At 46.1% G+C, this 20,738-nt stretch overlaps 1 protein-coding gene across 1 annotated transcript in view; it reads right to left on the minus strand.

Annotated features, from left to right (window-relative positions):
• ANKH (ANKH inorganic pyrophosphate transport regulator) overlaps positions 1 to 20,738 on the minus strand; it is a 129,521-nt gene that overhangs the window by 40,426 nt on the left and 68,357 nt on the right. Inside the window, exons 2-4 of the mRNA XM_032415390.1 lie at positions 13,025 to 13,241; positions 6,002 to 6,120; positions 2,938 to 3,021 (exon numbers count right to left, since the gene is read on the minus strand). Coding sequence (XP_032271281.1) covers positions 2,938 to 3,021; positions 6,002 to 6,120; positions 13,025 to 13,241 — 420 coding nt within the window. The remainder of the gene's footprint in view (positions 1 to 2,937; positions 3,022 to 6,001; positions 6,121 to 13,024; positions 13,242 to 20,738) is intronic.

A 20,738-nucleotide genomic window follows, 5' to 3' on the forward strand; every position in this document is an offset into this window, starting at 1 on the left:
GGAAGGAAGGAAGGAAGGAAGGAAGGAAGGAAGGAAGGAAGGAAGGAGTGCCAGAGCAGAGGCAGAGGCAAGTCAGGAGACCTCTCTAGCGGTCCAGGTGGGACGGGTGATCCTTTGGACCTGGGTGACGGTGGAGAGATGGGAAGAAGGCAGATGAAAGACACATCTAGGATTAAAATCCAAAAGTCCTGGTGATGAAGAGGATGCTCCTAGGATGGTCCCCAGGCTTCTGACTCGATGACAGTGCTACTGATTTGCTCAAAACCAAAATGCTTGATAGAGAAGGTGTGAATTTGAGCTTAGGGTGGCGATGAAGGATCCGAGTGGAGCCGTCAAGAGGCATCTAGATATGTTGTCTGGAGCTCAGAGGAGAGGGCCTGGCTACGGATATTTGGGAATCATCGGTCCTGTTAGAGATGGTATAGACCTAGGGCGTGAATTAGATTCTTCTCCAACAGAACACAGTGAGGAGAGAGAAGGATCTGGAGGACGTCCACATTTTCACCTCCGTAGAGGAGGTGTGCCTTCAGAAGGAGGAGACAGACCAAGACTGCGGTGCTGAGTACCAGAGGGAGGGAGTGTTTCATGCATGAGGGACCAGCGAATACAGTGAAGAGATGGCCAATGAGTTGACGGGAACCGTCCAGTGGCTTAAGTGACACAAAGGTCATTAGCAAGAACTATCTGGGTGAACTGATGGGGGGGGAAGCAGACTTGAAGGCGGTAAAAGAATAGAAGTAAAAAAGAAGTGGAGACAGTGAGCGAAAACCCCCCCTTCCAAAAAGTCTGGCTGTGAAGTAACGGAGAGAATTGTAGCTCGAGAGGCTCATGGGAGCCAGAGAAAGGTTCTCGTTGTCGTTGTGTTAAAACAGCAGACAGGTGAGCATGTTTACACATCAAGAGAAAGGACCCAGGGGAGAGAGAACAGATGAGGGAGAGCTGGCCGAATCCGGTTCTGGAGAAAGCACAGGATCCAAGGCCCAGGTGGAAGAAGCGGTTCTGGACCCCAGTGAAAGGGCACCCTGTCTCCCAGAATGGGGAGAAACGCAGATGACGCAGGGTTTGAAGGCAGGCTTGTAGGTCTGGTGGCCAGAAGTGGGAGAATTCGGTTGCTTCAACTTTCTCACGGAAGCGGGAAGGGAACTGGTCTACTGGGAAGAGCGAGGAGGGGAGGACCAGTCTGCCGTAGCTGCTGGGTCTCAGCGGCGGAGAGTGCTGAGCAGAGATACGTGGGTCCATCAGCGTGTGCCGCCGTGTGACTGGCTGCGGGAGCACCTGCTTCCTGGGCGCCGGTGGTGAAAAGTGCATCGGAGGGGGTTCAAGAGTGGGATCTTGGCAGGAGGCTGAGATGAAAAGACAGGGACTGACGGCAGTACAGCAACACTGCTGACCTGGGATGGTGGCCTCCCGTCCCGGCGCCCTCAGCTGAGTTCAGGAGGCAAGGGCTAGGACAGGAGGTCCCAGTAAGATCCAACAATGTCCTGAGAATGCTCATGTTGATGCTGAGCAAATACTGACCAGGTGATTGTGAATTACAACAGAAACAGCAATATTTTTCATAAATTCTTTGGCAATATATTAGAACGTAGTGTTACTATTTTTTTTTTTTTAGATTTTATTTGACAGAGTGAGAGAGCGAGCATAAGCGGGGGGGGCAGCAGAGGGAGAGGGAGAAGCAGGCTCCCCGCTGAGCAGAGAGCTCGATATGGGACTTGATCCCAGGACCCTGGGATCATGACCTGAGCTGAAGGCAGACACTTAACGGACAGAGCCACCCAGGCGCCCTTAGAACATAGCACTGTTGACAGGAATGGTGGTACAGAAAAGCATTATTGCATGGATGAACCAAACCAAGAGAGCTTTCTTGTACTATGACGAGAGATCAATTAGCTTGGATGAACCAAACCAAGAGAGCTTTCTTGTACTATGGAGAGAGATCAATTAGCTTAGTAAAACTTTTTTTTTTAAAGATTTGATATATTTATTTGAGAGAGAGAGAGAGAGAGCACACAAACACACACACACACACACACACACACACACACACACGGTGTTAGCAGGAATTAATTTAAATTACTTTTAATAGTGATCCATGGAGTAAATGCAATTAATTTGGAAATGTAATTGTTGGTCTTTAGGGAGGTACTAACAGTTTGGCAGTAGATTATTTCAAAAAGGTGGCTAACAGACTAGCTTGTACGATGGGGGAAACGAGGCAGAAATGCATGGAAATGCTCACAGAATGGAACTGAGAATTGGAAAAGGAGATTAAAAATCAGTCCATCCCTCCTCCTCTGTGAAGAAATGGTTCTCTCAAACCTCCGATTGTAATTTATAGATTATAGGAATTTAATTTTCTGCTGAAATTTTTCATGCAGTATCCTGGTGGCAGAAGAAAGGAGGGAACGTGGAAAACCAGGGCTGGTGCCAGAGCTGGACTCCATAGAAAGGGCAATGTAGGCCTTCTTCTCAGACTATGTCCAACTTCCTGGCTCTTGTTAAATGTGGGCTAATGACCTGTGAATGGCAGCCCTGTGTGGCATCTACATGAGAAACAACAGGGAAGAAGAATTCCTCCGCACTCCCTCTAGAGCCGAGGGACAGACCATGTATTGTGAGGCCACAGAGAGGGCCAAGTGTGCACCCAGCCAAGCACACCGCGACCCTCTGACCACCAAACACGTGCGTGCTGGGACCTGAGGGTCAGCCTAAAGGCCTAAACCTCTGATGCTGAATTTCAATTCCTACCACCCTCCTTCCTGTAGGATTAGACATACATCTACTGCAAGAGGTCTCATTGTCTCACTTGTTCAACACACCTTCACGGACATCCACCTTTGGTTTGAGTAAAGCAGGAAGGCCCCGCAGAGGGAATGCATGTCAATGAGGCAGGCGTGGGCTCCGAGGAGCTCTGATGGACACACAGACCATACTTACCTGAGCTATGACATCGGAGATGGATGCACATCCCACCAGGAAACTGTATTTGTGTTTTAGGAGAATGCCAGCATGGGTCCATGCCTGCCGGAAAGAAAAGAATTTGGCATGAGAGACGCCATTGGGATTGGATGACTTATGGTTGTTATGATTTACTGGGCATTCCGGAAATAGACTCTCTACCTTCCCTCCCTCTTCAGAACCTTCGGAGCACAGGACAAACTTTGCATTGGCCAAATGACTGTAACTTGGCCTGATGACTAGGTCCTCATTAGATTTTTAAGTGGGATCAGTGACCGCACAGTATTTATTTAGTACGGATGATAATGGAGCCCAGGGTGCTCGCTAGTTTTCCTGGCAGGAAAGCTAGGTGGATACCAAGAACGGAGGAAACACCATCTCTCTCTCTCTGGGGCAGCTGGAATGACAAGGCAGAAACATTCTCCTTCTACGAAGGTATTATAATGAGGGCTCCAGTTTGGTTCTGAGTTATTATAGTCATTATAGGTTCTCATCAAATGATGAAGGCTCTACTCTCCTCTTCAAGTTGGGGCAGGATCTGATCTGACACTTTGCCTCTGAGGAAAATGAAGAGGAAGGGCCTTGAAGGGGAGCAGATGATGAAAAGCCTGGGGGTCGGGGATTTTGGAGGTCTGAAGTTCAAGACAGGATCTGTGTGAGGGTCATCCTTCTAACCCGGAAAGGCCACTGTGGACCGACACAGCAATAACATTTCGTGTGAGCTACACACCATCAGACAAATACGGTTTATTCCCAAGGTCTGTGTCAGGACTTCATATATAGCAACTGCTACATCTATTTCCTCCCTCAGCTCACAGGTCTCGAGGTGCCAGACGTGGAAAGAAATGCAAACTGTCGATAACATTTGCAAATAGTGGCTTGTGGGCTCCCTTTGTTGACCAAAGCCATCGGGATGATAAGCTTTGTGGTTTTCAAATATTATCTCTCTAACCAATATATTAGGGCCACACCGCAGGTGTAGGTGTGTAGGGGTGTGTATCTAGGGGAGATTACCTGGCTTTTTATAAATGTTCATTATTTTGTTTTTTATTTGTTGTTTGTTGTTTGTCTCTTATTGCTGGGTCTTTGGGGGCAGTTGGTAAATGAAACAGGAAAGCAAAGAGTGTTAATCACGAATGTTCTGGTGTTACTCTGAGTTTTAGAAACTCTCTCACAGCAGATAAATACAGCTGAAGGGAAATGAACATAGGGCACACCAGAATCTGGGATTCACTTTTAGTCCTGAGTCCCTGACTTCACCGTATAACGGTGATTCTTCTGTGTGTTCACAGAGCCCCCATATAGATGGGGGGCAAGCCTCAGAGCAATATCAGGACTCTGTCTAGGAAATGGGCTTCTACTCTTTTGGGATGTGATAAAGGTCACTTCACTCAGTTTTCCGCTTCCAAGCACTATTGTGCCCCCTTAGGCCAGCATGGGACACCGTGGGGAATCCAGTTTTAGGAAATCCAGCCCCTTTGCCTTCTTTCTTTTTTTGGAGTATATGTCAACTACCAGAGTAAATACAGAGTAATTTCTTACTTGATGATAAGTAAGAAAAAGAAAATCCAGGTACCAGTGCTCCAGTGGCCAAATTCTCCCACCTACACTGATGTCACACCAATTGAGAATCAGAGTCTTTGCGTGAAAACTGAGTTTAAGGTCATTGTGCAGACTGGTGGGAAGCAGTCAGAGATTCCATGAGGCCACGTCCACAAGCTAATGACAGGCAGTTTTAACACTCCTGATAACATCGGAGAAGATGGACCACACGTCATTGACCTGGGTTCATTCCTCCAAGGATGTGGGGCTGGAGTCTCACCTCTGTGTGGACGCCCGCTTACCTCACACACCTACAGTACATAAAACTTGAGGGGAGGGGTGGCGAAAAACTGTACAAATGAACATATTTTTAAGTCTCCTCCCAAAAGTAATCTAAAATGGAGCCCAAAAGGGGGGTTCATTTTCCAGCATTGGACATTACTGGAAATATATTTTTTTTTTGCTAAGTCTCTTTTATAACTCTCGATAACACAGAGGGATAGAAAAAAAGCATTCTCTGAGAACTCTTTAGCATCATGATAAAGAATTTAATCTATGGAAGTGAGCTACCCTTGGTAATGTAGTGAAGCTGGTTATTAAAGTAATGAAATCCTATCCATATTTTCAAGAGATTCTTATTCTAAAAAGCTTTGGGTGCTTAAGCCACACAAACGGTAAGTTTATCAGAAAGCTGTCCTGATCCCTTGATCCTGAATATATCAGAAAAGAACTTTATATTTAAATAAAATTTTCAAATAGGCTCTCTTGCCTCTTGCCAAAACTTTGTGGCAAGTACAGACGATTCTCATCAAATAAATGGACAAGATGGGCTGGTTATGGTCAGTGGTCAGCTGGAACCCTTCTGCGGTGCTGGTGGGGGTATAAAATGGTACAGCTGCCATGGAGGTCAGTACGAGGGCCTCTCAAAAATTAAATACAGATTTACTATATAATCCAGCAATTTTACCTCTGGCTATCTACCCAAAAGGATTAAAACAGGAAGCTCAAGGAGGTATTTTATACCCATGTTCATAGCCCATTATCAAAATAGCCAAAAGGTGGAAGTCACCCGGGTGTCCATTGATGGATGAATGGATGAACCAAATGGGGTCTCTACAGACAACGGAATATCGTGCAGCCATAAAAAGGACATTCTGGCATTTGCTACAAGATGGAGGAACCTTGAAGGCATTACGCGAAGTTAGATGATCGAGCCACAAAAAGACAACTGCTGTCTCATTCCGCTCAGAGGAGATCCCTGGATTGGTCAAATTCACAGAGACAGACAGTAGAGCTATGGGCCAAGGGTGGAGGGCACCGGAGCATGGGAAGCTAGTGTCTCAGGGGGGACAGAGTCAGTTTCATAAGACAAGGGTTCTGAAGATTCACAGCCATGTGAAGGTACTTTATGCCATTGAACTGTATCCATAAAAATGGCTAAAATGGTAAATTTTATGTTATGTACACCATAATTTTTTTTAAAGTGCCCACAATTACTCACCATTGCATCCATAAAAGGGAAGGCAGCAAGATATAGGAAGGCCCTTCTCGTTTTGCTCCCCACAGACTCATCCACATGGTGCAGTTTATTGATAATGTAGTAGCCTAAGTCACTATAAGCTGCAAAGGGCCAAAGAAACATACATGGCAGTATTTAGAAAAAGTTATCTTTCAGGTTTTTCATCTCAAAGGTGCAAAAACAGTGTTAAATGTAATTTTTTTTTTTTTTGGTGTAGAAAAAGTAGATGAGCATATAGAAAAATAAATCATCTCCAACCTCAACCCCCTACCCAGAGAGGGTCACAGTTAATGCTCTGGGTTCTAACTGCCCAGTTCTTTTATGGGTGTGTGGTGGGCACGTGCATGGGGTATGCGTGTGTGTTTTAACACAAAAATGGGATCATACCGTATACATATTCTTTTGTAAACCATGAACATCTTTCCATGATTTGCTTCCACACTTTAATGGTTGCAATGAATTCCTTTTTATAGGTTTACTCAGCATAAACTTACTCAATCTCCTATTATTATGCATTTAGGATGCATCCATTAGTTTGATATCATGAAAGGATGCTTGATGGATCGTTTGGAAGCTGAATGTTTATATGGAGTGTTATTTATTTACTAAGAAAATTCCCAGATGTTAATATGCCTTTTATTTTATTTTATTTTTTTAGAGAGGGAGGGGAGAAGGGGCAGAGAATCTCAAGCAGACTCCCTGCTGAGCGTGGAGCCCAATGCGGTGCTCGGTCTCACAGCCCTGAGATCGTGACCGGAGCCAAAACCAAGAATCGGAGGCTTAACCGACTGCGCCATCCAGGCGCACCTGTTAATATGACTTTTCAATAAAAAATGTTAAAGCTAGCTTTTCACGGCTTGCTATTCTTTTTGTTTCGTCTTTTGGGAGGAGCACATGGGCACTGAACTGATATAGGCTGAATGAATTTGTAGCTGCCGAATAGATATAAAGGAAAAAAGAGAAAGGTCTTTCTAGTGTATTAGCTGGGCATTCCAGCAGGTACCGTGAACAAAGATGAAGTAAACTATTCAGGTATTTTTACCTCATTGATAGATGTTTAGACTAGATCGGAAAATAATAATCTTTGTGTTTTTCATAGTGTTTTACATGGTGCTTTAATAGCACTGTTCCTGCTCTTTTCATTTTTCTATAAATATGAATATTAATGCAGTGGACAACTACAGAAACTGCTTTGAAATCAGAAAGGAGACAGGACGCAGTAAAAGTCTCATTTTATGTGAATAATAAGATCCCTCGCTCCACTTCAAAGTTTGGAGGATGACTTGGAACTATATGAACTGATAAGAAGAAGAAAGTGATAGTAAAGAAATAAGCCTCCACTCTTTTTCCGGATTAGTCTTGCATCATAGGAATTTTGAATTAAGTCAGGTCTTCGGGATGATATCATAGATATTTAGAAGCACAAATGGGAATCCCAGATGGGGAAGTAAAGTGATTTCAAGGGGCAGGGGGCTGGAATGGGTAAGACATCCTGAGAACAGGTGGGATGGGGGAGGCAAATGCAGGAGGAGAGGTCGAGGCTCTCCAAGGAGGGGCCGAGGGGAAAACCAAAAAGTGAGCTGCCAGGTGAGCAAACATGTCAGGGGTGGAGCATGGTGGGGCCAGCAGAGCCACTGAGGCGCAAGAAGAGAAATCCAGGAGGGAGGGTGTCCCAGGACAGAAAGAGCAAAGACCCGGGAAGGTGGGACAAGGAGGGAAGGAGGCAGCTATGATGTCCACATTTGGATCTGAAGGCACACAGATTAGATGAGACAAGCAGATTACAGAAGGCTTGACCTGCCCCTGGAAGGCTCAGGGGAGGGGCGGGGGGGAGCCCTGCAGCCTGCCTTCCCCACCAGGAGAGAAGTGCACTCAGACCTGGGGTATGCAGACAGATGGAAACACAAGGCCTGGATGAAGGTGTTCCTTAAGTGCATAAATGGTTTACTTGGGGTGCTAGAACCTGGAGGTTTTGTTACTGTTGCTGCTGATTATGTGTACATTCATTTCATTCAGTCGGGGACCGGTCACTGTGCTGGAACCTGCCAGGAGGCGCCCCAGCCCCAGCCCAAAGACTATCCTCGCCCACCGGCGGACAGAGGCTGGGGGCAGGTTAAGGCAGCGGAGCTGGCTGAGATGAGCAATGCAATGCCAGGGGCGAGAGCCGGGTGGCTAGGAATAGCTCATGGGCTGAAATTCCAGGGTAAAGGTTAGAGCCCACAGACAACACCATGGACTGCACTTGACAGGCAGGTGGGGAAGGCCGAGATCTAGAGGGGCTGTGAGACAGGATGAGCTGCGTCCCCGCAGAACTCACATGTTGAGTCCTGTCCCCGGGGACAGCAGAAGGTGACCTTATTCAGCGACAGGGTCATTGCAGATATCATTAGGTAAGATGAGGTCACACTGGAGCAGCGTGGGCTCCCAATCCAATATAACTGGGGTCCTTCTAAAAAGGGGAAGTTTGGACACACAGGTGGACACACACAAGGAGAATGCCTTGTGGATGTGAAGGCAGACATGGGGGTGACGCGTCCGCACACCCAGGAAGGCTCTAGGTTGCCAGCAAACCACAGAAGCTCAGGGAGAGTCCTGGGGGGAAAGCAACCCTACTGACCACTTGATCCTCCAGCCTCCAGAACTGGGAGACAATACATTTCTGTGGTCTTAGCCTCCCAGTCTGGGACACATTGTTAGGACAACCCCAGCAAAGCCACAGGCGGCTTCGGAGAATGGGAGGGAGAAGTCTTTTCCCGGGAGACTCTGGGACCCATGAGTTGGAGCAGTTGAGAGCAGGGCACGCAGTTTGCTTGTGTGGTCCAGGGTGGGTGGGTGGGGGGGCTAGAGATCAATATAAATCAGCTTCTCTACCTTCTGTAGATAGACCTCAATGTACCTACTGATTAGAATATTTCAATGAAAACATAAAAAATAGTGCCTCTCTGCAGGATAATGAAGATGGGATGAAGATGCGTTGAAGGAGGGCTGGGTGGTGAGCTCAGTGGGCCAGGCTTTCTGACTCTGCCCCTCCCACCCCCTTGCTTTTTTCAGCCTGCAGCTGGTCCTCGGCTCCTCTGCCCTCCAGGTTCCAGGAGACTTTGGGACTGATGGGCCCGCAGCTGTTTTTTACCCAATCCCTCCCCCCTCCCCTCCCGTGCCCTTGAGCTGTTTCTGGCTAGAGCTGTTGGCTGGGGGTAATTTGTTGAAAGTGCTTTGCATAGAGTCCATAATTACCAGGCCGGCTGCCCTAACATTTATGGACCATCAATTTCTATAAACTGCCCTACCTCGATTGTTCTGAGACAGCTTATATTCCTTCTGAAGAGCAGAACATTAAAAAGAAAAATTAAACAAGGCTTCTGAACAAGACGTAAACAGATTTCATGACGTGGCCACAGCAGGGAGGACACAGGCTTGAACTTTTTATAGGTAGACAGCTTTTGACCCCACCCAAACAAGAAGAAACCAGAAGGGCCATTCAAATCCCTAGCTCTTCTGCCCTGGCCCCATCAGGGTGACAGACTCTTTCCAGAATCAGTGGTTCTCAGGCTTGTTCATCCAATAGTTACTAGTGCTTGTTGCAAAATAGCCACAAAATGTTAATATTAATCAAGACAAGTCTATACACCTATTTTCCCCTGGGAAGTGAGGAGAAAGCCCTCCTCCCATTCTAGTAACAGGATAATATGTGCATTTCCAAGAGGCGATTTGAGAACCCTTATTCTCATTCAAATTCCCAAGTTCCCAGAGTTAAAAGTCTCATAAGTCCCACTGATTATGCTTCTCTGTTTACTCGGCTTCTCACAGAGGCAGGGAACCTGACCCCTGTGTTTCTAATGAATCATTTCCAAGTGTGTGTGCTTGTATGGCTGATATTTAAGTCACTTCCACACATATGGTCGAACGGCGTCAGGCCCGTGCCAGCTGACCTGAAGTGGCTGGTTGCCGGCACGGGGGCTGGGACACCAACATAGGACATCCCTCTAGAGACTGCACTGTGCAACATTTATCTGGAAGATACGGGTGTGGGAAGTACAATGCTGCCCAGGCCTTGGAGATATATCATAAACCCATGCATAAAGTAAGCACAGTGAATGTGAGATTTTTAACACAAGAACGTAAATTTGATCTCACTGGTGTTGAGTCTCAGCGGAGTGGGATTTGTAATAATTTACTGCATGATATCTTGCTTTTCTCTAGAGAACGTGCCTTATTCATATCTGAATTCCCGGGATCTAGCCCACCGTTTGCCACACGGTAGGTGTTCAATATATACTGATTGAACAAAATGCATGAATCCATCATCCCCCAAAGAAGTGATTGGGGTAGACTGATTGCAAGAGGTCCCCGATTCTTCTCTCCTCCTTTTATCCCTACTCTGCAATATGATTTCGTAGTTCCTCTGGTGAAAAGTTGGAGTCTATTTCCCTACCCCCTTGAACCTGGGCTGGCCTGGGATTTGTCTTGGCCAGTCGTGCACGGTAGCAGAGATGGTGGCCACGTCCAATTCTTGGCCTCAAAAGGCCTTGTGGGCCTCTGTCTTCTCACTCGGGGTATTGCCACAGCTGTCCACACAAGCTAGGCTGGTGGAAGAGAGCCCAGCTGTCCCAGCAGAGGCCATCTGGGCCAGCCCACTGTTGGCTGATGGCCCCCCCAGCGAGCCCACCAAGAGCCGCCTCCTGACTCTCAGCTGAGCACAGTCACTGAGTATGGGGGGGGGGGTCAGTTACGTGGCGATACATTTTGAGACTATGCTGAAACCGTCTGTGTCCAGCACCCTTGGTGGTTTTGATGACGTCAGGTTGTACCCTTTTACCCTTTTCAGGATGGGTCTATAATCCGTGAATAATGGAAAAGTTGGCCGACATGGGAAGGTTGACGAATGGACCCACTCTAAAAGTTACTGGAGGAGCTTCGGGACTCGCTCCCCCGAGCTGTGCTGACTGCCCAGGCTGCTTTGGGACACGGAAGAGGCCTTACAGGTCCCTGCTGAGAATCAACTGTGTGAACAAAGCAAACAGCTGCAGCCGTGGTTTCTCCATCTGTGTGAATTATGTGGTCAGGTGCTACTCACTTCGTGCAGGTGAAATTAACTTGGACTCAAATTAACCAAATACACGGTCAGCAAGTTTTCCTCTCTTCCATGGATTAATTAAGAGGGAAAAGTAGGAGAACACCTACATCCTGACCACTGGCCTAAATTAAGGTTTGGTCGTGGCAAACCCCATGCCCTGCAATTTAAAAAAGTGGTGTCTCACAGATGTGCCCATAACAACAGTAGTGTGGTCACAGTTTAGCTAAAATGAGACACTTACTGGCGGCTGCCCAACAAAGACCAGGAACTAAAAGCTGGAAATACTCCCAAGGCTCCTGCAGTTTCGATATCGAGAGCCAGGCTCTGGTGCACACAGAGCAGACACGAACTTTTGGGTTGGTGGATCTTCTAGACTTCAAAGTCTGTCAGTCCAACAGAATTCCAAGAGTCTACTCAAAACAACTGCTACATTGATCTGGGACGTAGAACCGTTTTGATTCACACGTAAGATTTTATAATTCTCTTTTAAAAAGGAAAATTTTAGATCTAACTTGAAAAACGATGCTGATTTTTTATCTTGATGACCACATGTTTCTTATGCCGGTTTCCATAACACAGGACACTCAGCTTTTCTCTTCCGTGATTACTGACGCCTAGTAATTAGCTATTAGTCCCAAAGCCTTATGCAACTATGACTAAAATAGGGAACGTTAGGCTTATTTAAGAAATCCAAATAAACTGGTAGCAAAAGGGAACTAATTTACCCATTGTGACACAAATTATCTAGACCTACTCATTTCACGTCTGGAATTTTCCCCAAGGCATATACCAGATCAAATCCAGCTGTAGGACGTTTCTTCAAAGCACATGCACAAGTTAGTATTCAGGGCATGAGTTGAAGGAAGAAGAGCATCTCCTCTCAACCCTAGGCCCTGAAGCTCTGAGCCCAAGTTAAACGACCAATATCAACACTTTGGCTCAAAATCTGGCCCGTGAGTAGCATCTTCTTACGGTTTCACACTGTTCTCAGCACAAAAGTCTGCGCTACATTCAAGGAAAACTAAAAGGGTCTCACCCCATTTCCTTTTAGATTCATGGTCATGTGAGTAACCATTAGCTGCCATCTGAATACACCCTGAATGGTCTGGGTTAATTTTCTGACTCCGTTATTCACCACTGACATTCATGGAGCTCATGCAGCCGGTGCCGTTTTGAAGGTACATGATGGATTTATGAGGTGTTATTCACGGGTTTTATGCAACTGGGCTCAATAGATGTGCCACTCAATTTTTATGCCCGGTAAGCTGAGCTGTTTTAAAGCCAAGGAGCCCCGAAGTCAGGCTCTTAGAGTTTTATCGCCACCCAGAAGGCAGTAGAAGCAGGACTGAGGCTCCAAAGCAAGTCCTTTTCCAAGGTCTTGGTGCAACTCTCTGCGGTCACTGTATGTATGATAGAGCTTTCTTATTTTTTCATGGAAAGAATGTTATGCCATGGTATTTAGTCTCATCTTTGAATAAAATAGCCTTGTGAGCCCCTAAAGTTAGTTAATTTCAATACATAAAACCACCTGTTTCATTTATTTAACACATAAAACCACCATTTGTTCTCACTGCTGATAAGCATCAATCCTAAATAACCACCATTCTGTTTTTATTTTTAAGATTGAGTCTGTGTCGTAATGCGTGTCTCTAGGAAGCCTGGGCCATGTGGTTGACCTTACTGAAATCACTTCCTCTCCGACACAGGGCTTGGGAGTCAAAGAATGAAAGCTAGGACTTCCCAGGGAAAACACATTTCCCTTTCTTGTGCTAGGAGCACAAACCCCATTCCTTTCATCCCTTGAAATTTTCATGATAAATGTTTTAATAATTACTGGAGAAATCACTTACTACAATAAATGCATTCGAATGGCTGGAAAAGAACAAGAAGCGCCCCAAGCGAGCGCCTTGCGCGAGGGTCAGCAGCCTTACCTATCAGGGTGTGGAAGACAGCAGCAATGGCGCCGGCCACCACCATGCACAGGACAGCTTTGGTCCTGTCTCGCTTGCTGTTCACGAACACCAGGCCCACATTTTTAAAGTCACTCATGGGCCCCGTGAAGAACTTCATTAGGGAGTACGCCAGCCCGTAGCTGGCTAGCATTTCCACCGCATCCTCCTTGACAGCAGCAATGCCCCGGTTCAAGGCCTGTGGGGGGAGAAAGACAACGCACAAACAGCATTAGAAATGTCGTTGCATCTCCGGGGACTCACACTTCCAAAATAAAAACTCAGCAGACAGGTTTCTATAGAAACGCTAGGCAGCTTATAGGGTAAAGCTCACTATAATTTGATAAAGGTTATTAGTTTTCATTTTCATCCGTATTAGCTTCGGTTCGAAATATCTTCTTGTAGGGGAGATACCTGCCCGTTGGGGTTAAAGTAATAGAGGAAAAACCCAACAAGCATTTTATGCTAATACCAGAAAATAATTCTAGGAAGTTTTGGTTAAAAGCTTAACATGTTAAATTTTATTTGTAGGCTGAATTTACGTAAGGGCAACAGGCATTCTAGAAATGAATGTACGGAGTGGGTGATGGCTTCTCTTCTTAAGGAAGGGGAACGTGTGCACGTGTGTGTGTGCATGTGTGAGTGCGTGTGTGCGTGCACCCATAACCTGAAATACCATGTATGTGTTATGTAGGTACCCTTCATAGCATAGAGTGGATTCTATGCTATGAAAAGAGTATTGAAGGGGCACCTGGGTGGCTTAGTCGTTAAGCGTCTGCCTTCGGCTCAGGTCATGGTCCCAGGGTCCAGAGATGGAGCCCCGCATCGGGCTCCCTGCTTGGCGGGAAGCCTGCTTCTCCCTCTCCCACTCCCCCTGCTTGTGTTCCCTCTCTCATTGTGTCGCTCTATGTCAAATAAATAAAATCTTAAAAAAAAAAAGTATTGAAGGAATATATCATATAACTGACGGATGCTATTTACCCAATTCTTACTGTATTTTAACTTGAAATGTACTCCTGAGCTCTGTGCAAACAAGTATGAAAAGAAAACCTTTAAACCAAAAACACTGTTTTTGGATGATGCTTGCTCAAGAAGTTGTGGTCACAGAATATTCTGATCCTTTTTTTTTTTTTTTTTTTTTGAGGGAGGGAGTGGGGAGAGGCAGAGGGAGAGGGTGAGAGAGAGCATCTTAAGTGGCGCTCCAACTCACAACCCGGAGATCATGACCTGAGCCGAAATCAAGAGTCAGACGCTTACCCACTGAGCCACCCAGGTGCCCCAGAATATTCTGATCGTTTTCACCATCCTCCATGAGGGACCCTCTGAGGTACCTAGGTGGCCTTGTCAGGATGGCATTTCCAAACTTGCTGTTTGACAATTACACCATAGATGGTGGGAATGGATGTCCAGGTGGATAGAATTTAAAAAAAAAAAAATGTTGCTAGGACCTCACCTGTTCTTTAGGAACAGGAAACTGATTAAGGAGAGTCGGCTTTCTATGCAGTCATAGACTTTTAGAAACAGATGTAGTGTAAGCATGGACAGTAAGTTTTGATTGCTCAGACAACTATTTTAAAGAGGCATCCACTTTCAAGAAAACTATTGTGCATAAACCCATGGCCAGCCACACGACTAGATAAAGAGCCAGGCTACCTTCCTCACCACTAAGGCTCCTTTGTTTTAGAGATCTTAGCTGATTTCATAATTGGCCATTTGGGCCACTTGTCTCTTCCCCAAGAGCTTTAAATTCCTGTTCTTATGTCTTAAATTCACCAATAAAGAGTAAGGCTGTGAAACTCTGCGTCCCCACCCTTGACTCCAATAAAAGCAGAATCCCAGGCCCATGCGTGTGTGTGTGTTCCCCGCCCCCCATCTCACTGGGGTAGCCCAGGTGTGCTGTGCAATTTCTGGGTCTAGTAAGTCATGAACCTTTCTTTTTTCAAAGTTTCCTGATGGTTGTTGCTGAAGGGCATCCAGCAATCATAGTAAGATCCACAAGGGTCAGCCCAGTAGTAACACTGATTTTGAAAGGGGGAGATGTCTGTGGAAGGCTCACTGGGGCCCACGTTAGGGCCCCAAAGCACAAAACAATAGACTTTATTTTTTAGAGCCGCAAAGTGGAGCAGAATGTACAAAGTTGCTATACTCCCTCTGGCCCAGCACACACGACTTTCCCCACTATCAATATCCCATGCCAGAGTGCTACATTTTTACAGTCAATGAACCTACAATGATGCATCTTTATCACTCAAAGACCATAGCTTGCATTCACTCTTGGGTTGTACATCCTAGGGGTTTTGACAAATAACGACAATGTATCCATCATTATATAGTTAAACATTCTATGCAAAGCACAGTTAGCAAAAAAAAAAAAAAAAAAAATGTATTTATAGGAAAATACCAATGTGTAAAATGGTTTTAGAAAAACCTAGAAGAAAAATATCTAATAGCTATAGGAATTTAGTATCATCCTTCTGACAAAGTTGGTATTAGATAAGCTAGTTTTCGATAATTGTTTCCAATTTTATGTCTAATCATCTTTTCCTTTTTTTCCAATAATACTTAAAAATTCCCAAAAGAACCTTCTTATTACCCTTTGTGGAGCATGCCTCCCATGATGCCTTCCTTAGAAAAAATTTTCCTTCTAGCAAATACATCTAATCTATTTGATCTGATCTGATCTAATACCTTAACACCCTAAAGCAAAATAAAAACCAAGAAGCTTCTTGATCATAAATCCTGTGTTCAATAGGCACATCTAGTCAGAGTGTCCTGTCATGTGTCAAAACCTATCACTGGATAATCTTCCAGATTAATTTTTTTGGGCCTTATGCAGTGAATGCTGTTGGTGTCCCACCCAGACCCTTTACTGGGTGGGAGCTGGCCAGAGTGGCTCACAGCTGCCTCCTCCTTAGGGACAATTGTCCCCAGCCACTTGGGGTTGGTTAAGCCACACCTGACCCCCAGGATGCACACAGCCAATGGCTGGCTGACACAGGGGTATAGAAGATCAGCTCCCCGCCTCAGTGTCGGGGAGTACAATGCATACTCCAGAGCTCCCTGTGGGATCAGGTGGGAGCTATTCTCCAGTGGAGACCACCTCCTCACTTAATTTCTCCCCACCACCCAACTCTCCCCTCTCCCTGCATCAAATCCCCTGCATAAGAATTCCCCAACACAGGCTCTGCTTCCAGAGACCCCAACTTAGGACAACTTCTAATTATGTTTCTCTCAGACATTGAGATCGGCGTATGGCTTGGTCTTTTTCCTCCCTGTCCTTCCCCAACATCTATGACCACAAATTGTTTAGTTTTTCATTGCCAAAACATTTGTTGAAATTTAAGTGATCGATATTATTTAGCATAGGCTGAAAAAGCATACAGGAGGGCACCTAATAATGCAGGATTAGACTATTTACATGTCTTGTTGACAAAACATTATTCTTGGCTAAAAAGATGTACGCCTTGGCTGGGGCACCCACTTTCTATTTCCACCAACAGGTCCTTGATGGGAGTCCTAAAGGCAGGGCTCAGGCAAGTGAGAGGCAGGGGGGGCGCAGGGAATGAGACTCTGTCAGCAAGACTGAGCGTGAACACTCCACTTAGCTCAACAATTTTGGTAATTTGAGGAAGTACACAGGGTTTAGAGCCACACAGACTTGAGCTGGATGTGTCTCTATCACTTAACTACTGAGAGGTGTTGGCCAAGGTCCTCATTCTCGCTGAAATGACCGGGCTGATCTTAGGTTGGATGCAAGTAGAGTACATGGAACCAGGGAGTGACTGGCCTGGAGGGGGCACTTAAAAGCAAGGATTTGTGTCTATTTTGTTTACCACTCTTATACCGGCCACCTCACCACATCAAAAACACTCAAATATTTGTTGTTGTTTTTTTTTTAAGATTTCATTTATTTGTCAGAGAGAGACAGAGAGAGAGAGAGAGAGCATGCGCAGGGGGAGTAGGAGAGGGAGAGGGAGAAGCAGACCCCCCCAGCCTCCGAGCAGGGAGCCCGATGAGGGACTCGATCCCAGGACCCTGGGATCATGACCTGAGCTGAAGGCAGACGCTTAACGACTGAGCCACCCAGGCATCCCTACACTCAAATATTTGTTGAATGAATGAAGTATTTTCTACTACGAACTTCATGCCCATATTAATTTTTATGAATTTTAAAAATCGCATTTTGATTCTAAGATATTATTACTTGTCAGATATACCACTGATTTAACGTTTTTAATGACCACATTAAATGTACACTGTGGATGAAAAACATTCTAATTTCAAGAAACATTAAAAGGCAAGGGAAGAAGAGCTTTACAGTTGAGGGCATGTGCTATATTAATATTATTAGCCTTTTTATTACTCTCATTTATAGCAAGTGCTTCCCTCAATTTGTCCACTTTATAATTTCCTGATTTTCTTTTGATCCACCAAATAATAAGTTATATGTAGTCCATCAATCATCTCGTGGAGTTTCTTCCCATACTTTTTTGGACTTGGCCGTTCTTACCCCATCCACAAGTAAGGTAATTTTCTTCTAGTTGATGGTTTCATTTGCACACTTAACTTTTAATCCTCCTGGAATTTATGCCATGAGATATGGTTCAAAATTCATTTCCTAAAGAAATAACTTACTTCTTCAAAACTGATTTGAATAAAACACTGACTGCCCGTTATTTGTGATGCTTTCTTTCCAGTAATTCATCCTTCCAGATCCTTCTATCACCCGTTGTTTGCTTCATCTGTCTGTCTCAACTTGCTTCCCTGTTCCTCTTCACAGCATGTTCATTACCTGACATTATACCGACTATTGACTTTTTATTTGTCTTACTATCTTCTCCATTTGAATGTAAGCTCTAGGGCAAACAGAACTTCGTCCGGTTCATGATACGTCCCCAGACGTGCAACGTGAGGGGATCACATACTGGTAACTGTGTGAAAGAATGAAGTACCATGTTCACAAGCAGTATAAACACTTACTGTGATAGGTACTGAAGAAACGGAATATGCCAACGAACCAGGACTCCTTGGAGGAGCTTATTCAGATGGACTAGATGAGGTAACCCCTCCAAGGATGTGACAATTGAGGTTACAGTGGAGCTGAGGCCCCAAGATCAAGAATGAGTCTGTTGGATGAAGAGTTGGCAGAGGGCCGAGGGCTACCGGAGGGCTTGGTAAGGCCAAGCAGGGGCCAGGAAGAGCGGTCGGGGTGGGGGCATAAAGTGAGTCTGGAAAAGTAGGCAATGCTGAGATGGTTCCAGGTCATGGTGAAGAGTATGTGTTTTGTTCTAAGAGCAGTGGGAAGCCATTCAAGGGTCTGAGCAGAGGTGGGGCTCATGCTGGCTGTGGCAATGAGGGTGGCCTGGCCAGGGAAGGGCAGAAGCACAGTCAAGAATTTGTGGTAGGGCGCCTGGGTGGCTCAGTTGGTTAAGCGACTGCCTTCAGCTCAGGTCATGATCCTGGAGTCCTGGGATCGAGTCCCACATCGGGCTCCCTGCTCAGCAGGGAGTCTGCTTCTCCCTCTGACCCTCCCCCCTCTCATGCTCTATTTCATTCTCTCTCTCAAATAAATAAATAAAATCTTTAAAAAAAAAAAAGAGTTTGTGGTAATCCCGGTAAGAGAGGTGATGGCTCGCACCAGGATGGGAGGGTGGAGATGGGGAGAAGTCGATTGATTTGAGAGCTTTCTGGAGATAAACCGATACAGTGGTGGACCACGTGGTGGGCCTGAGGACAAGGGAGAAATCAAAGCTGACTGTTGAGTTTTTTAGGTTTGAGCCACTGGTCAAATGGTGCAGCTGTTTCCTGAGCTGAAGAGACTGGGAGAGGGAGGAAGGTTTGGGGAGAAAAAGCAAGCGCTCCATCTGGGTGTCCCCATCGGGTCTGAGATGCCCCTTAGAATTCCAAATGGAGAATCAGGTAAGATGGTTGGCTTGGTGAGTCTGGAGTCCAGGGGAGACGTCTGGGCGGTGGACATACATTTGGAGGCCATCAGCATATGGGTAGTATTTAAAGGCACGAGACTGAACGAGATAATCTAGATAGGATGTAGATAGAAAGCGGTCCACGAGTCAGCCCTATAGCACTCTAGAAGTAAATCTGAACCCATCCAGGAGGTGACAAGCTCTCTGGGTGACACAGGCTGCAGCTCAGCACGAATTAGCTCGCTGGTACCGTGCCGGCTGTGGCATCCAGAACCCAGCTCATCTCCAGCCAAAGAACTGCGGGTTCCAGGAAGGACAGCCAGGAGCCACGGCGGGGAAAGAGGACCAGCTACGGTCTTGAAATTTAGCTAGAGTAGTGCCTGAGAGGTCTTTGGAATGAAGTAGGCTTTGTGTCAGGATTCTGTCGTAACGACAGAGGTTCACCTGCTATTTAAAGGCAAGCTCCTAAACGTTGGCGAACTTTCCGCAGTAAAGGCACTTCAGGTTAGAGTCGGGCGTAAGGCACTGTAAATACAAAGCCGCCCGCCAGTCACAGCCGGGTCCTGGTCCCCGATGGCATGGCTCGGGGCCTTCCTCACACTTTAGATCAGTGTCATCTACGCCGCGGACGCTCAGCAACGTGGAACACTGGACTTAAAACTATAACTGGGTCCTGAAGGCATTCAGTGGGTTCTACCTGTCTTAGTCTCTCCCAGTGTCTGCCAGGTTCGTGGTGCTCCGTTGCCTGATTTTTTTCCTCCCAGAAAGTTATCAAAGCTACAGGATATTAAAAAGTAAAAAACAAAAACAAAGCAAAACAAAACAACCCGCAGGGAAATGGCTAACTAATCCCACATGTGATCTCCCTGATATGAAGAGTCTTAGATCCTTAAACCCTAAAAGAGATGAAGTCGGGCTCTAGAGACCAGAAACATCTCCATATTGCAGATGGAGATTCTCAGGCCAAGAGTCACCAACTAACCCTGATCCTGTAGTCATTTCATGGCAATGTGACCACGAGCATTCCCTGCTGGCTGGGAGGACTGGGGTCTCCCCTGGAGAGCAGGTGCGGGAGGACTGGTACACAGCCTGCCTCTCCTTCTGGGGAGATGTGAGGCCCTCTCTGTTTCTCCCACTCTATCTCTTGAAGCTTCATGCAACTTGTCTCTCTCTTGACTTCTCTTCGGCTCCTCCTGTCTGTCCTTCCTTATCGTGCCCCCACATTTCAAGGTCACCACTTTAATTACACCCGTGTCAATATCCACAACTTATTGTGTGCAAATCTCTGACCTCAGATTCATCTAATTATTTACCTATTCCCCTCTTCTCTGTATTTACAGGCTTCTACTTGGGTTCTGAGAGGGGCCGGAACCAGGTCCATGGCACAGATGGCTGGCTGCCACCCGGCTAGCCTCCACCGTCCACCCGGCTCTTCGCTGCCCCATCACCCTCCGTCTTTCCCGTTCTCTCTGCATTTCTGTCCTGCCTCATTCCCTCTGACTCAGCAGATAACTTCACCTCTTGCTTCATCTGGAATATGGAATCCATCTGAATTGAAATTTTTGGGGGCACCTGGGTGGCTCAGTTGGTTAAATGTCTGACACCTGATTTTGGCTCAGGTCATGATATCAGGGTCCTGGGATGGAGCCCCGTTTTGGGCTCTGTGCTCAGCACAGAAATCTGCTTGTCCCTCTCCCTCTGCTCCCCCCCCCCCCACTCACACACTCTCTCTCTCAAATAAATATATAAATAAAAATCTAAAAAAAGAAATA

The sequence above is a fragment of the Phoca vitulina genome, unplaced genomic scaffold (assembly GCF_004348235.1).
Source record: "Phoca vitulina isolate PV1807 unplaced genomic scaffold, GSC_HSeal_1.0 scaffold17, whole genome shotgun sequence".
NCBI lineage: Eukaryota > Metazoa > Chordata > Mammalia > Carnivora > Phocidae > Phoca > Phoca vitulina.